Source organism: Bombina bombina, chromosome 5, assembly GCF_027579735.1.
Source record: "Bombina bombina isolate aBomBom1 chromosome 5, aBomBom1.pri, whole genome shotgun sequence".
NCBI lineage: Eukaryota > Metazoa > Chordata > Amphibia > Anura > Bombinatoridae > Bombina > Bombina bombina.
Window position 1 is genome coordinate 165,131,486 of NC_069503.1, and position 18,927 is coordinate 165,150,412.

General features: G+C 34.3%; 1 protein-coding gene across 2 annotated transcripts in view; it reads right to left on the bottom strand.

Annotated features, from left to right (window-relative positions):
• The window catches only part of CRHR2 (corticotropin releasing hormone receptor 2), a 403,668-nt gene that overhangs the window by 33,517 nt on the left and 351,224 nt on the right, over positions 1–18,927 (bottom strand). For both annotated transcript variants that reach the window (XM_053712941.1, XM_053712942.1), the window contains 2 exons: positions 16,714–16,786; positions 11,537–11,622 (listed from right to left, as the gene is read on the bottom strand). In XM_053712941.1, coding sequence (XP_053568916.1) covers positions 11,537–11,622; positions 16,714–16,786 — 159 coding nt within the window. The remainder of the gene's footprint in view (positions 1–11,536; positions 11,623–16,713; positions 16,787–18,927) is intronic.

An 18,927-nucleotide genomic window follows, 5' to 3' on the forward strand; every position in this document is an offset into this window, starting at 1 on the left:
TATATGAATATGAAATATTATAAGACAATATGAATCCCTATTGGTTTGACTAAATATTTGAGTTTTGTTTGAGAACTGTGTTTAGTTTTAACTAACACCCAATATAGGAGTCTGTAGGTGTTTCTTGTGTGAAAAGCATCCTTTTTTGTGATATCATCTGTCATTACTGGAAATATATTTTCTTATGTACTGTATGTATTTAGATGTTCTTTACACATGAATGGATGCACCACAAGTTTTCAGTTATAAGACTTACCTATGATAAATTGTCCGTCTATGTATACATGTCTGCATATATATAGGATGTATTTAAAAGCAAAACCTTTTTACATTATCATGCAACTGTCTATACACTTATCTGAATATGCAAATCCCCTTTTTTTCATGAATATTGCATTTTGCAAAGTGTATTTAGTTTTGTATGACTTATGTTATTTTTGCATCCATTGTGTAGATTTACACCTGTGTCAACCCTATGTGATCAAATTAACGTGATAATCAATTATGTATTAAATTGACTTAGGTATATTTATTACCTCTAGACCATGTAACCTTTTTGTATAACATGTTGTAATATGTATGCTCATTTGGATAAATTAGTGTTGATTCAGTGAACAACAGGTTAACAGGGGTGTGTTGTACACTGACCAATGACCTGTCTAGCACTCACCTGTGCCTTTTCAGGTTTATGAGTACGGCTAAAGCCGAAACGCGTAAAACCTCTCTCCCTTGTGTGTAACATGACACTATTTTTAACAAATGAACAATAAAGCCGTTTTTACTTTTTGGATAATTTGGGATATACTCTCTTTTTTCTTATCATTAAACCCAGAGGACAACAAGGAGTCCTCTTTCTTATCCCTGCAGAAATTGTGGCTACCCCTGGCGGTCCTTGTTTTCATTTCATGACGGCTATATTTTGAGGCACAGTTTCAGCATTATGCTCTAAGTAAAACAAGGTTTGTTTAGGATTGGCTGTTGACTCACCATGTGACTATTCCTCCTTCATTGAATTGGAGGTCTGACTACCTACGTCACCAGTACAGAGGATACCCGGGACCGGCAGAGCACGGAGCAAACCGCAGAGCCCTGGCTGTCGCTGGAGCGAGTTGAATACGGGCTGCGGTTTAACCCCCCAGGATCCTATAAGGTGACGGTAGGAGTGAGCAGCAGGAGTGCGCATCTTAACTCTAACTCCGCATATGTGGATACTCATTTTGAAAAGGATCAACGTCATTGTGGGTGAGTGCTCATTTGAGCGGTGACAAGCAGCATTATACCTCACCATATACATAATACACTGTGTGCATTTCTGCTGTGTGAAAAGTTGCCAGGTCAAGCCGTGGACTGCCTTACTGTATGTGGGTGTTGTTTCCAGCCCAGGACTAGGACTTTTCTTTGTTTGCATTACTAAGTAAATGTGTGTAAATATGTGTGTGTGTCCTCAAATAGGATATGCAGTATAGTACCCATGGAGGGAGGGGGAAGCAGAGCTCTGTTAATGGGGATAAAAGTGTAAAAGAGTCCATCTTTGGACATTTCAAATGTTGGGAGGTAGAATCTGCTAACTCCCCCTCCTTCTCCACATCTTACTAGGGCCTTGCTGTACTTTGGACAGCATTGCATGAGGGACTAATCATGGAGACGCATTTAGATAGAACCTCTCTATGCTAGGTATACAGAAACATATTGAATAGATTCAAATTTTGAGAGCTTTTAGATTTAAGTATCAAATATTTGTTAAACATTCCCAAATGTATTTGCAAACTCCTGTTTAAAGGGACAATAAATATTAGATCTCAATCGATATCTCATGTGTGATAAAACATATTTTTCAGTTCCAAGCTGCACAACTGCTAAAGCTTTTTTCGTTTTTAATGTCCATGTCTTCAGGAAGTATAAAATGCTCTCCTGGCTGTGTTCTACTGAGAACTACAATACATCGAAAACTCCAATCTGATGTCATTTCCGGTGATTCTATACATCTGATTGGTCCGTGTCCAGTGAGTGACAGGACTCACAACCAATCAGATGGGCACTCTATTCGTCTATCTCTACTATCTATTTTGCCTCCACCTGGGGGGTTCAAGGGGAGCGAATACCCCTTGTAAACCTCATTCCCCAAGGTTTACTTGGGGTGTATGCCAGAGGATTGGCGGTGCGTACCCCCAGACAGAGGCTAAACAGATATTAAAATAGAAGAGTCACCGGAAGTGACGTCAGCTTGGAGTTTTTGAGGAATTGGAGTTCTCGACAGAAAATCTGCACCATTAACAATTAGCAGATTGCTCTCTTATGCCCCAGCTCATAATGCAGTGTAATAGAAATAGCAGTGTAATAGCAATAGTAAACCTATGGAATTTTATCAGCTGTATGCCTAGAAAAAAATAGGCAACTGAATAATAAGCAACAACAAATCTAGTAACACTATCAAGGCACACTAAGACACAGGCATATAGAATGATCGGAACAGCCAATAGAATGCAAGCTCAATCTGATTGGCTGATTGGATCAGCCAATCCGATTGAACTTGAATCTGATTGGCTGATTCAATCAGCCAATCAGATTTTTCCTACCTTAATTCCGATTGGCTGATAGAATCCTATCAGCCAATCGGAATTCGAGGGACGCCAGCTTGGATGACGTCATTTAAAGGAACCTTCATTCGGTGTTAGGACGGCAGAAGAAGAGGATGGATCCGCGCTGGCTGCTTCAAGATGGACCCGCTCCGCTCCGGATGGAAGAAGATAGAAGATGCCGCCTGGATGAAAACTTCGGACCCTCTGGAGGACCTCTTCTGGCCGGATAGGATGAAGACTTTTGGACCCTCTTCTGGATGGATCGGATGGTACCCGGCTGGGCGAAGACAAGGTAGGAAGATCTTCAGGGGCTTAGTGTTAGGTTTTTTAAGGGGGGTTTGGGTGGGTAGATTAGGGGTATGTGGGTGGTGGGTTGTAATGTTGGGGGGTATTGTATGTTTTTTTAACAGGCAAAAGAGCTGATTTCTTTGGGGCATGCCCCGCAAAAAGCCCTTTTAAGGGCTGGTAAGGTAATAGAGCTGTTAACTTTATATTTTAGAATAGGGTATGGCATTTTTTTATTTTGGGTGGCTTTGTTATTTTTTTAGGGGGCTTAGAGTAGGTGTAATTAGTTTAAAATTCTTGTAATCTTTTTTTTTTTTGTAATTTAGTGGGTTTTTTTTGTAATTTAGTTTAGTTGATTTAATTGTAGGTAATTGTAGGTAGTTTAGTTAATTTATTTATTGATAGTGTAGTGTTAGCTTTAATTGTAACTTAGGTTAGGATTTATTTTACAGGTAATTTTGTAATTATTTTAACTAGGTAGCTATTAAATAGTAAATAACTATTTAATAGCTATTGTACCTAGTTAAAATAAATACAAAGTTGCCTGTAAAATAAATATAAATCCTAAAATAGCTACAATGTAATTATTATTTATATTGTAGCTATATTAGGGTTTATTTTACAGGTAAGTATTTAGCTTTAAATAGGATTATTTTTTTAATAAGAAATAATTTATTTTGTTAGAATAAAATTATATTTAACTTAGGGGGGTGTTAGGGTTAGGGTTAGACTTAGCTTTAGGGGTTAATACATTTATTAGAGTAGCGGCGAGGTCCAGTCGGCAGATTAGGGGTTAATACTTGAAGTTAGGTGTCGCAGATGTTAGGGAGGGCAGATTAGGGGTTAATACTATTTATTATAGGGTTTGCGAGGCGGGGGTGAAGCGGTTTAGGGGTTAATACATTTATTATTGTGGCAGCGAGGTCCGGTCGGCAGATTAGGGGTTAATAAGTGTAGGTAAGGTAGCGGCAACGTTGGGCGGCAGATTAGGGGTTAATAAATATAATATAGGGGTCGGCGATGTTGTGGGCAGCAGATTAGGGGTACATAGGTATAATGTAGGTTGCGGTGGTGTCCGGAGCGGCAGATTAAGGGTTAATAATAAAATGCAGGGGATAGGGGGGGCGGCAGATTAGGGGTTAATAAGTGTAAGGTTAGGGGTGTTTATACTCAGGGTACATGTTAGGGTGTTAGGTGTAGACTCAGAGAGTGTTTCCCAATAGGAAACAATGGGGCTGAGTTTGGAGCTGAATGCTGCTTTTTTGCAGGTGTTAGTTTTTTTTTCAGCCCAAACTGCCCCATTTTTTCCTATGGGGGAATCGTGCACAAGCACGTTTTTCCAGCTAGCCGCTACCGTAAGCAACGCTGGTATTGAGAGTTGAAGTGGCGGTAAATATGCCTGTACGCTCCCTTTTTGGAGCCTAACGCAGCCCTTCAGAGAACTCTCAATACCAGCGTTATTTAAAAGGTGCGGGGGGAAAAAAACACGCGTAGCTAACGTACCCCTTTGGCCGCAAAACTCTAAATCTAGCCGTTAGTTTTAAATGAAAATGTTATCAGAGTGCTTATATTTTCCTTTTAAAACTGGTATATATGATTTTGTTAAGACACTTCTAATCCCTGCCCACCACATATCACACTTTTGTTCGGGGGGGGAGGGGGTGTCCATCTTTCAGATTTTGAAATGTTGGGAGGTATGCACACAGATATACAGTAGGTCCATATTTATGAAATTACAAATCAATTGATCTCCTAAGAGAAAAATTACAGATGCCATGTCACCTGATATCACTTTTCAGAGAGATTTAATAAAATAAATCTGTATTCATAAATTAGGCCTAAACAGCTTGAGTAGCTGTCCCATTCAGCTGGAAATATTCAACTAATTTCCCTCTCTGTCTTGTTTTACCTAGAAGCACACTTTTAATTTCAATATTTTGAAAATCTCATCAGTATATCATTTAGACAGCTATAAAAAATATAAATAGTAAGGATTCTATGGTTTAAACAATACTTATCATCTGGGACAAAATTATTGTAGCTCTTATTTTGCCTTTAATATCTAGAGAGTACCCAAATAAATGTCATACTAAATAAAAATTTAAGAACCAAGTAATGTGTACACCTGTTTTTAAAGTACTCTGTATTCTAATGCTTTGGGCCTGTTTTTGAAACACTAGAATTTACCAGTGGAACAAATAAAGAGGACTTTCAGTCATGAAGTATAAAATAGCCCGCATAGCTTTTGGCTAAGAGATGGAAACGTCACCTCTCAGAAAATAGCGTTCTGCCGTGGGATGCCTGAGCAGCTCAGTGCAGCGAAAGCTTCAAACAAATAAAGGAACTTTCAGCATGAAGAATTTAATACTTTATGACTGAAAGCCCCCTTTATTTGTTCCACTGCTAGATCCTAGCATTTCACAAACGCTAGGATTTACCATCACTTTAATATATATACATTTTAATATATATGGGCTACTATGCTAGAGTGTCATCTAAGATTTGCATATACATTAATTTCTTTTAATCTGGTTCAAAAATAAAAGACTTAAAGGGACATAAAACCCATTTTTTTCTTTCATGATATAGAAAGAGCATGCAATTTTAAACAACTTTCTAATTTACTTCTATTATCTAATTTGTTTTATTCTCTTGATATTCTTTGCTGAAAAGCATATCTAGATAGGCTTCGAAGCTGCTGATTGGTTGCTGCACTTAGAAGCCTCAAGTGATTGGCTCACCCATGTGCATTGCTTTTTCTTCAACTAAGAATATCTAAAAAATGAAGCAAAATAAATAATAGAAGTAAATTGAATTGTTGTTTAAATTTGTATTCTCTTTCTGAATCATGAAATAATTTTTTTGGGTTTAGTGTCCCTTTAATCTCTTCCTAGGAGTTGCAGAGCAGCACTTTTTTTCAGTCAGATTGAATTAAAAATATTAATAAAAGCCAGAAATGTTTATGCATTGCAACGACTTGTCATGCAAGTTGTTTCATAAATAAAACACATTGATAAATAGGATTTCTTTAATTTGCTGCAAGCGCTAATAAATAAAATGGGAAAAACACAAGCTCTTTAGATTTTATTAAGCCTAAACATTCTTACATTCAAGGTCACTACAAGCTATAAAGTATGGAGCAATATTTTTCCTGGACAGTTGTATTTGTCCTAGCAAATTATATTTATTACTCTTTTACAGGAAAAGCATATACATGGCAAAATAAATTGTGATATAATAGATAACTAAAATCCTAACAGTATAAAGAAATGCATACATTACCATAACATTTGTGTTATAAATAAAGTTAATTATGCCAATGTTTAATAAAATAACAATGAAAAATGAAATTGAACATATTTTTCCATATACGCAAAAAGACACAAACTATTTTACCAGCAAAAAAGGTACAGATATATTTGTTTATCTTTTTAACTTGGACTGAACTATTACACAGTTAAAGGGACATTGTACACTAGATATTGTAAACTAGATATTTCTTTGCATAAATATTTTGTAGATGATTCATTTATATAGCCCATCTGGGAGTGTTTTTGTAGCAATTTATAGTTTTGCTTATTTTTGTTAATAACATTGTAATGATTTTTAGACTCCTAACCAAGCCCCAAAGTGTCAGATGCACATGTGGATTTACTTAAGCAGGATAAAGCAGATGTCTGTAATCTGTCTTCATATGCAGGGGAGGGGGGAGTGTCTGCTTTTACTGCTTTCCCAGCCCCTGTCACTGGGTGTCCCAGCCTACCATCATCAACAGTGCGAAACTGGGAGTTTCTAAGTACGTTTTTTTTTTTTAAAGGTTTTTACTGGATTTTTAGATTAATATCTGTGCATATTCTTTTTTTATAGTAGTGTCTATTACATTCAGTTATATAAAAACTGGTGTACACTGTCCCTTTAAAGGAGCAATAAACACAAAATAATTGAATAATTGATGAATACACAATATAAAAACAATACAATAGTACTTACTTTGAATTTGAAATGAACAGTAGAATATTTTGAGGTAAATTTTAAAGTGAATTCAATTTTTCAATCCCCCTATATCATGTGACAGCAATCAATCAATCACAAGATGCATATACTGTGCAATTCTGTATCTGTTCAGTAGTAGCTGAAGCCTCAGATTGTGGTTTTATAAAAAATAATGTGATGTGCAAGTATATATATATATATATATATACACACACACACACATTAAATACAAACATATATATATATGCATGATTGTGTATATATATATATATATATATATATATATATATATATATATATATATATGTGTTTAAAAGAATGTTTGCCAGCACCTTCCTTCCGTGGTGTAAACAGATATAAACAAAATATACAAATAAACAAAATATATATCTGTTTACACCACGGAAGAAAGGCGCTGACAAACATTCTTTTAAACACATTTACCTCTGGTGAAGACAACTTGGGAGTCTTCATATATCTTCTTTTTGTCTTGCTGCCTGCTTTCGGATATATAGTATCCGGTGGACTTTTATATATAATTTTATATATTACCTATAACTTATTCTCTTTACAGTGTTCATTGAGTTTCAAGTAATAGTTTAAAGGATAGCGCGGTGTTCATAGTCTTTTGTTTTCTTTTATATATATATATATACACACACACACGGAAATAAAATATATATATATATATATGCTAAAGATCCTTTCAAGGGGAGTCATAACAGAAAAAAAAATCTTGATTATTTCTATGTTGTTCATTCTATCATCTGTACATTATGTGATCTCCAAATGATTACCTAACCTAACCGTGTTGCTGCTGCTCATTCTGGACCTGACAACTCATCCTGAAGTGTCTGGGAAACATATTCTGCTTCCTTTAAGTATGCAGCCATCAGGTGTGCAGAACGACATGGCTCAGGGGAATCAGCAGCTCTGTTTTAGGACCTAAATTAGAAGCGAAAATCCCCTGTCAGCCAGGAGAGACCTCAGCTGTTGAATTGCTGCTAGATGGGTCCGGGGCTGCACCACTGCAGTGAGAAATTGAAGTATTAGGCTGGTTACCTAAGCCTGCACTACAATAAACAGGGCAGTACAGCACTAGAGGCAGGCAGCCCTTCCTTTTTCACTGCACCGGTGTGGCCCTGGACCCATCTCACAGCAGTTCCTCGTGAGAGGTGAGTCAGTAAGCAGGGAGGAATATAAAGCAGAGAAAAAAAACTTACTTAAAGGGCACAATATTGCTGTGACTGTTCCCTGCTAGTGCTATAGCGCTTCTTTCTACTGTAAATAATAAAAGGATCCTAGGTCCTCAGGGTGGCGCGCTATGGAAAATGACATACAGGGCAATGTGCTGACGGGATTGCCCCCCCCCCCTCGCACTCTGCTGTAGTGTGCCCTCCTGTAATAGCAATAAAAATTAAGATCCTCTTGTATTAATGCTTTCTTGCTTTGCAAAATTAAAAAAAAAAATTGATGTTTGTGCGGTCTGCCACCATCATTACTTTCTGCCAGCAGTCATTACTTTCACAACCTGATGGCGGCCCTGCAGCAGTCTGTATGTGCGGTGGTAATAATGGGTGGGGCTAAGGTAACCGCCGGCTCACCGGCATTTGACCGGTATGCCCTATGGTCAGTCCGGGCCTGCCTCAGGGCACGGCTAGGCATTCTGGGAAGTGTGATTAGGCAGGAAGTGATAAAGGCAGGAAGAGGCCATTTTTATCCTCTATCCAAGGCCAACAATTCCAATAGGGTGCATCCTAAGTACTGGGGTGAGTTTGAACCACCGAGGACAACCATAAAACTTCCATTGGGGTAAGTCCTCCTTTACTGTTTACAGATTCATCATATCTCTCTCCTTCTTCCAAAACATGTTTCAGTCTTCAAGGAACATGAAACTTAATTTTTTTCTGTCATGATTCGAATTCAGCATCCGATTTTAAACAACTCTCTAATTTTCTTCTCTAAATCTTATTTGCTTCGTTCTCTTGGTATCCTTTGTTTTAAAAAATACCTACGTAGGCTGCCCCGGTGCCTACCTAGGTATTTTTTTTAAACAAAGGATACCAAGAGAATGAAGCAAAAAGATAATAGAAGTAAATTGAAGAGTTGTTTAAAATTGGACGCATTACTGGGAGCTAGCTGCTGATTAGTGGCTGCACATATATGCCTTTTCTCATTGGTTCGCCTGATGCACTCAACTACCTCCCAGTAGTGGATTGCTGCTCAGTCAACAAAAGATATAATAGGAATAAAGCAAATTTGATAATAAAAGTAAATTGCAATGTTGTTTAAAATGATATGCTCTTCCTGAATCATGAAACAAAAAAAATAGGTTTCATATCCCTTTAAGCTTTTTCTTCACCGCAATTTTGTTTTCACATTCATATCTCAAATGTGCCAATATGCAAATGATTTAGATAAGTTATAGCCCAAATCATTCTAAACGAATATCCAATATTACTGAACGTTCAGTCATTATTTTTATTACAAAAATGTTTCCTTATAATGAAAGTGACATTAAAATATCAGCATTTAAATGCTTATTCTAATATGTGTATATTCATAGTGGTGCAGGTTAGGCAAGCTTTACTGTAATATCCAATTTGGAGATAATTTCTATGTCATCTTTTTTCTACAAGTTGTAAAGTTAACCTTAAAAACTCACATATATAAGGTTAGTTAAATTTGGTCGTGAAAAAAAAGTCTGCTTTATAGCAAATTGTTTATCCACAAATAAGCTATACCAAGTTGTCTTGTCAAATACAGAAGAATTAAGAGCTATTGCTGAGGATTTTGCATTGTGTACTTTTCACCTGCTAATTTTCTACAGTTAAGACTTAACCATATCAAGCCTTTTGTGTAAAATCTTTAGCAGATATAGCTATCAGTAATTAATTGCGGCAATTTATATGATGAGTTAAAGGGACAGTAAAGTGAAATAGGGCATGCAATTTTAAACAACTTTCCAATTTACTTTTATCATCACATTTTCTTTGTTGAAAGCTAAACCTAGGTAGGCTCATAGGGGTTAATTTATCAAAGTTTCAACTGTAAATCTGCGTCAAATTAAGCGCAACATTGATAAGCCAAAGTTAACAATGCGTCAACATAGTAAAATGTAGGCCAGTTCACTGTAACATACGCTCCGGCGTTATTTGAGTGTACTACTTGTAATCCACCTTTACATACAACTCTTTTTGACCAAATTAAAATGTATGAAACATTCAACAGGTACGCTCACATCTCGATTGACGCAGTGAACCTGATTTTCAGTCCGCCACCTTTGAGCAAGCGAATGCAATAGGAATCAAAGGGATGTTACTAGGCTATAAAAGGGCGTCTACCGACACAGAAAGGTTTAGATATATGCTGTTTGTACTCTCACACAGTCATTAACAATGAACATAATTAATGTCTTTACATTTGCAATACTCATTTAAGCAAAATAAAAAAAATATAAATACAAAAGCTATTTCAAGGACACAACAAGTTAACCAACTAAATATTACCTTAAAGGGACAGTCTACACCAGAATTTTTATTGTTTAAAAAGATAGATAATCCCTTTAATTTTTACTTCTGTGATTGTATCTAAGCATCTGTAGAATGCCTCCTTATCTCAGAGCTTTTTAAAGACTTGCATTCTAACCAATCAGTGCTGACTCCTAGGTAAATCCACGGGCGTGAGCACAATGTTGTCTATATGTCACACACACTAGTTGTTAAAAAATGTCAAAATGCATTCAGATAAGAGGAGGCCTTTAACAACTAAGAAATTAGCATGAGCTTACCCATGTTTAGCTTTCAACTAAGAATACCAAGAGAACAAAGCAAAATTGATGATAAAAATAAATTGGAAAGTTGTTTAAAATCACATGCCCTATAAGAATCACAAAAGTTTATTTTTGACTAGACTGTCCCTTTAAAGAATTGTTCTTATTCATGGCGTACAGAGTAAAATTTGTATGAAAACACAAGTTGATGGACATGTGATGAGGATCATACACAATTCTGGGTAGATTACCTGATAAATAGTGAAATCTGCTCCATTGAAGCTTAAAATTTATCAACAGTATGATGCTCTTTGCATCATACTTGACGAGCATGAGTATGACAGTTTTTATGATAAATAAGGACGTCAAATGGAGATTCGCCTCAGCGATATAGAGCAAGCGTATTTAACACAGCGAATGCGGTCACATTGACGCATTGATAAATTGACCCCATAGGCTGATTTCTAAGCCCTTGAAGGCCGCCTCTTATCTCAGTGCATTTTACAGTTTTTCACAGGTAGACAGTGCTAGTTCTTAATTTAAATATATTTACAATTACTATAGTCTTAAAAATAAACAAATATACATTTTTAACAACCTTTCCTGAAATTACTTTTAGTTTAGATTTTTAAAAATAAAGTGACGTCATTTTTAACTGACCTTGCCCTGTATGAAGTTGGTACACAGTATATTAAAACAAGTCGGTCAAGTTCAGTTTTATTTTTAAACTACTCAAATTTCCGAAAATAAAATGACTTTTAGCCAATTAGAAGCAGTAACGTTTATATTATGCTGATATTGCTTTACAGTTCAATTGCTATCTTTTGTATTTTGTATTATTAGCTCCATTAAATACAATGTATTTGCTTTGAAAATTACATTCTAACAATTTTCATTGTGTACTTACCTATACTGTATAGTTTCAGAGGTTGTTGAAGCTCTCAATTTTGTCATTAAAATTCGTACAATGTTGAATAAAAATACAAAATTTATCTGAAAAAAAAAAGGTTGGTATTTCAACTTCATTTGGTAGTTGCTACAGGTACAGGAATAAATATGTACTTAACCATTTTTGTTGCTGAAACTACACATACATTTCTTCTATATTTTTTAGCATAAAAAGCATTTTTACAAAATAACTTTAGTTTTTGAAATATCATTATATAAGAAAAAGCCACTATATAAAAGAAAAAAAGATTAAATGTTTGTGTCATTTTCTATGGTGTACATAGCAAATAGCAGCACAGAAGTCATTATTTCCTGAATATTCCAAACACACATTTGAATGTTCCACAATTAGCATCAATTTACCCTCTGAAAACAGCAAACTTTATGATTTTATTCTACAATTAAAAATCAGATAATAGAACAATTATTCATCATCTGGCAATTTATGAAGAATATGAGTAGGAAATACATTAGTAGATACATTTAAGGATACACAAACTTCTGAACTTTTTCACCTGTAGCAAAGGAACATTTCATTTGTTAAATGAAAATGAAGGTACATTTCACATGAATGGTCAGTAATCATTTTGTTTAAAATGAGACGAATACCGAATAGGGGCAAGATTACAAGTGGCACACTATTGTTATGTATCATGTCCGCGTTAACTTGCTGCACATATTACAAGTTGAAAGTATGGGTGTATATATAAAGGTGTATATATGTGAAGATATGTATATATACTGTATATAATATATTATATATATATATATAAATCAATGTAAATATTTGCATAGGAAATTAGTACATCTAGGCAAGTATCCCCGCTTGCTTTTCCCCAGAAATTCTTAATATACAATGTTTCCAATGCACAAGGGAATTGTGGGTAAGATATGCAAATTTGCATATCTTACCCACAATTCTCTTGTGCATTGGAAACATTGTATATTAAGAATTTCTGGGGAAAAGCAAGCTGGGATACTTGCCTAGATGTACTAATTTCCTATGCAAATATTTACATTGATTTAATTATGAGACATGGAGGATTTTAATTTCAGTTTTTTATCCCCCCCCCCATAATTTTAATGAATTTTGGTTTGCAGCAAGGGTTTATTGAACTGCTCTAAATATATGCATTTATCGCCCCTTTAACGCATACACACGTATAAGCTTTTACAAAACTCTTGCTTGCAATTCATGTGATGAAAAGTCTTTTAATACTGTTCATTTTTACTTTGAACTACCAATTTTTACGGGGTACAAGTTTTTTAACTGTCACTTTCCTAACCAAACTAGGTAATTGTATAAACATTTCCAAGCTGTTTAGCAATTGACTATACAGGGGAATCTATGTGATGAAAAGTTTTTTATACCATTCTCTTCTACTTTAAACGGTTCACCATACGGTGCATCAGATTTACAAACTGATATTTTTTCTTTTCTTCAGTATATAAACCTAACTAGGTGATTGTATCATTATATCTACAGTTGCATAACAACAGACTATACAGGATACTTTGTTGACTAAATAGTTACATTTTAAACAATTAGCTACTGGCTAATACAGCAGGTATAGCGCAGTGAAGTGTATTAATTCTTGTTTTATATATATATATATATATATATATATATACACACACTGTATATATGTATAGATATATTTTTTTTAACAAATCTAAATATATATGTGAAGAACTTTGGAATGTTAAATATTTATAACTTATATCAGGTTGAGCGCACTTGATCTAAAGTGGTGTCAGTGCGCCAGCGATAAGTGTTTTTTTTTCCCCATAATGCACTCTTTTGAAGTCTATGGGATAATGTATTAGAACGGTCGCAATATCTGAAGTCCTGAAGTTAACACAGAAAAAGAGCCACATTAGCGCGCCTCTTGCAATCTGGCCCAAAAAGCAGTGGCCAATCATAAGCGTTAGCAACAATCTAACACATAAATCTGAAATAACTTTGCCACAAGGACAAAATTGCTTTTAATTTCATATCTTAAATTAAATAAACTGTAACAGTTGTATTTCTGCATTTCACTTAAACATTATTTGTTTCATTTTGTGAAATAATTATTTAAGTACATTTTAAATAAATATGAAAAAGTGTAAATTTATGACATGACTCAATGAAACTTTTGCATTACATATTGATATTTCAAGTCCATAATAAGGCTGATTTACCAGAAAAGTCTTGATACAGCTAACATCGCTTTACCACACCTTATACTTTCAATGGATATCGCTAAACATCGCTTATATTACAAATTGAAAGTTATGGGTTGCGCTTGAGTGCTCTAGCAGAATTAGCATGACCTGAGACCTGAAGTAAAGTGTTAGAGCTAAAATAAGTTTCATAAACATGTGTAAATCATTTTTAAATAAAGTATTTAATAGAAAACATAAGTTTAATATTGAAAAAAAAAGTTTTAAAATGCTTAAAAAGGGATATGGTGCATGTGTATATATATATATATATATATATATATATATAGAGAGAGAGAGAGAGAGAGAGAGAGAGAGAGAGAGAGAGAGAGAGAGAGAGAGAGAGAGAGAGAGAGAGAGAGAGAGAGAGAGAGAGAGAGAGAGAGAGAGAGAGAGAGAGAGAGAGAGAGAGAGAGAGAGAGAGCTAAAGTCAGATATTGGGTAATCCTAGGATTACCTGGGTAAAATGGACATTTCCCAAGCAGCTGTAGGTAAACCCTGATATATGATCATAAATCCCTTCAGAGTGCGGAGTCACCGCATCAAACATATGTATACGATGCAATGTAATTCCCCATCTTCACTATATTTTTTGCATCCGCCGGGAGGTTCAAGGGGGGCTTAACCTCCCTTGTAAACCTCATTCCCCAAGGTTCACTTGAGGTGAATGCCATTGGATCGGTGGGGCACCTTCCTTGAACCCCCAGGCGGAGGCAAAATAAATAGTGTACATGGGGGAATTATAGTACATCAGGCTTTACCCACAGCCACTTGGGTAATGTCCATTTTACCCAGGTAATCCTAGGATTATCCAGATCTTTTAATTTATCCGTAATATATATATATATATATATATATATATATATATATATATATATATATATATATATACACACATATATATAATACATTTTAGTATGTGTGTGTGCATATATGTGTTTACATGTCTACATATGTGTATATAGATGTGTATTTATGTATAAATATGTATGTGCTGGCATAGATACATATAAACACACTTAAACACATATATAAACACATATATTCACTTTTGAAACCTTTTCCAGTCTCTAAAAAAATAGTGCATAACAATATTTATTTGAAGGACAAAGCTTCTCCCATGTAGATAAGATAGCATTTCATAAAACTTCACTTGATAATCAAATACAACTTTGATTCAATATTCTACAGTAAACTTTCCAACCAATAACTGTTCAACAGCCAGCAAAGCCATTCATTGAAAAACCCACGCATCAGATTCTATTTTATTAAAATTCTGAAGTATTGATTTTACAGACTATAAAAATACTAGATTACAGGATATAATACAAAAGTTTATTTTTCATTTTCTGTGGAAGAGGAAAGACAAAATCTACAGTCTCTGTTGATGCTACTACTACATCTCTTAAAACTGGACTTCTGCAAGTCCTAAAATAATCTAAATAGCTTCGGCCAAAGTTACATTTTAAAAGTATTTTGTTCATGACCAGTAAATACAGAAGATAGACTCATATAATCAAATATAATAAAAAATGCATAATAAAAAGATATCCCAATAGCACTTACTCTGAATATTTAAAAGATCAGTATATTTCATTTTCAGACAAATTGCAAAATCCTTAAATTTCCATGCTCCTTGCATCATGTGACAGCCATTAGCAAATCACAGTGTCATATACATAAACTGTGTAAACTCTTGCACATGTTCAGTAGGAGTTAGTGCCTATACAGTTTGTATATAAAAAGACTAGGCATGTGCATGTGTTTGTTTACAAATGCAAACTGATGATGACAAAACAGATATTTGTTTCATTTTGACAAAATGAATATTGGAACAAAGAAATAATGGTGAAATTCATCAGTATTCATTTGTTTTATTTATATTGCCTGTAGGGTTCAAAATATCTCCTGACCCTTTTTCTTAGAGCCCTGGATTGCGCTAATAGAAGGCTTAGCAAGGCGGATCCCAGGGCCTGCGCTAAAGTAGATGGGCGTTTAGTGTAGGGAGCGCGCTAGAGGTAAGTATACACAAAATGAATGTAAATTTTCCACAAATATTCAGCATTTGTTTAGTTTAAAGCAAAGTGAATACCAAATAGTGCAGCAGACAAATATTCAGCATTTGTTTAGTTTAAAGCAAAGTGAATACCAAATAGTGCAGCAGACAAATATTCAGAAACAATTATTTCCCTGAATATTTGTTCCGAAAGATTCGGTCAAACCACATTTTTTTTTCAACGCCACAGATATCTTATCTAAAAAACACTGTGCACAATTTAATAATAGAAGTTATTTTTTTTATTTTTATTGCATAGTGCATCGGAGTCATAAAAGTTTCATTTTGACTTCAGTGTTCCTTTGAAGGACAGTAAAGTCATAATTAGACATTTGTAATCCAGGCAGAACATACAATTTTAAACAACTTTGCAATTTACTTCTATTATTTAATTTGATTCCTTCTCTTGTTATCCTTTATCTAGGTAAGCTCAGGAGCAGCAAAGAACCAAGGTTCTAGCTGCTGATTGGTGGCTGCATATATATACCGAATGCGATTGGCTCACCCATGCGTTCAGTTAGAAACCAGTAGTGCATTGCTGCTTCTTCAACAAATTATAATGATAATAAGAGAATGAAACAAATTAGATCATAGAAGTAAACTGGAAAGTTGTTTAAAATTGTCTGTTCTACTTAAGTCATGAAAGAAACATTTTGGGTTTCATGTCCCTTTAACTTCAGTTAGAGTTGTACTTATTTATATTTGCATTTTAGTTTGTGAGAACACAGTGGGAGCTTTTATACTGTGTGTATATATTTATTTATATACAGTATATACTTTTTATTTTTTCCTGTGTGTTTGATCATAGATACTAGCGCTGCATTTGTATTCTGTTTTGGTTTCTGAACAATACAAAAAAACACCATAATACTTACAAGCAGAACAAGAATAACTGGACCTTGGTAAATGTAATCTATATATTTTCCTGGTTCCTTTCCAAACCAGCACCTGTTAAAATACATTAGTAGAAAGTGTTAGTTAGAGATGACAGCAATATTGCACATAAACTAATTATTTTTCGCTTTTTTTTAACACAGAACACTGATTATCATTACATGAATATGTGCTAACAGCTTGTTTAATACATGGCGTTTATGTACCGGGGCTTAACTGGAAAATGACCTTTATGTGACTCAAGTGTTTAATACAAATACCTCCTTTACAGATGTAATAAAGCTTCATATTTACAGAGCAGCCCTAATCAATAGCTGATTACATCCAATTCCCGTTCTTAGCACCATCTTTAGCTCTCTGTGGTGAGTATACAAGGGGAAAATGTGTCATGTGATTGAATCTTGAATATATAATCAATTTTTAAGATGGTGTTGCATTAATAATAAATAAAAATATTTCTATATGTTTTGTAAGCCCTTGTCTGCCAAAAAGGTCTACAAAGTCATTTTTTCTCAGTAAGTTTTTCAAAGTAAGTTCTCAGTAACTAATGAATTCATTAACTATTTTCAAAGGCATTTATGATGAATTTCAGTTTAAAAAAGAAGTGATATACCATGTATGAATTTAAAGGGACATAAAAAAAAACATTTCTCTAGTGTTCTAGTTCAGATATCATGAAACTCAGCTGATTATTTGACCTGTGCTCTAGTTCAGATAACCTGAAAATCTTGCCTGTCGGTGTGCCCTGTGGCCTGGAATTAAAGCAGTAGTGCCGTACTAATTATTTTATTAGTGCACTACTACTTGAAAAACCTGTGTGTATAACCCCAAATTATTAAACACATAGTTAAAGTCAGCTCTGGAGCAGCAATGCACTACTGGCCCAGAGCTATATATGGCCAGTGATTGGTGGATACACAAATATGATGACAGCAGTTGGCACAGTTACTGTGTTCAGCTCAGAACTAGTAGTACAATATTAACCTTTAAAGGGTAAACCCAATATTCTATGCAAGCCATAATGCAACATTAAGGGTCAGATTACGAGTGGAGCGCTAACAGTTATGCACAAACGATAAAGGGGTTTATCGCGGCTTTTGGCGAGCGTCAGGTTTTTCACTCGTATTACAAGTTGAAAGTAAACACGATCGCTTGAGCGTAATTGAATTTAACGAGCATCAGGTAAGCAAGACCTCAGAGTTCTGTTTAACTGTTTCCCTACACAAAAAAGTGTCACATAAAAAATGCATTACATTACAAAGTACACTTACACTCATAATAATACCATCTAATACAAATTATTTTAAAAAAAATGCACAAAAAAGTTATAAGGGCTCAAATATATGACGTTTCAGGTGTTAGAAAAAAAAGCAGGCAAAGGGCTTTAACACTGACATACATACATATACATGTTTAAAGATGGATATGTATGTATATTTATTTATATATATATATATATATATATATATATATATATATATATATATATAAATATATATATATATATATATATCTGTGTGTGTATGTACACAGGTATTTATGTATATATATGTGTATATATGAATTTACAGACATATATATATATATATATATATATATATATATATATATATACATATAAACACATAAACACATATGTATACATATATAGACATATATACGTGCATTGGAGCACTTTTCAGTCAAGTAGATGAAAACATGAAAAAGCTTGTTTTTATCTACTGAAAAGTGCTCCAATGCCCTACTCATGTGTAAATCTGATCGCATATTCTCAATTGCGCCAGCACAACATGAAAATATGAATATTTCTCATGCCAATGTTCTAATATAATATGTTCTAATTATTTATGAATAGATATTCATATTTATATCTGTATATATCTCTAGCTATATATAATCATCTATCTATCTATCTATCTATCTATATAGATAGATAGATAGATAGATAGATAGATTGATGGATAGATAGATTGATATATATAGTACTAAAATACCATCAGATATATGTAGAAAATGTATTTATGAATAAATTGAACATATTCTGCTATGTGAAGAACATTGAAATGTGAAATATTCATATTTTCATGTCGTGCTGGCGCAATTGAGAATATGCGATCAGATTTACACATGAGTAGGATGTTAGGTTTTTTCCACTATTTTTTTCTCCGTTGACTTATATGGAGGAATAGATTATC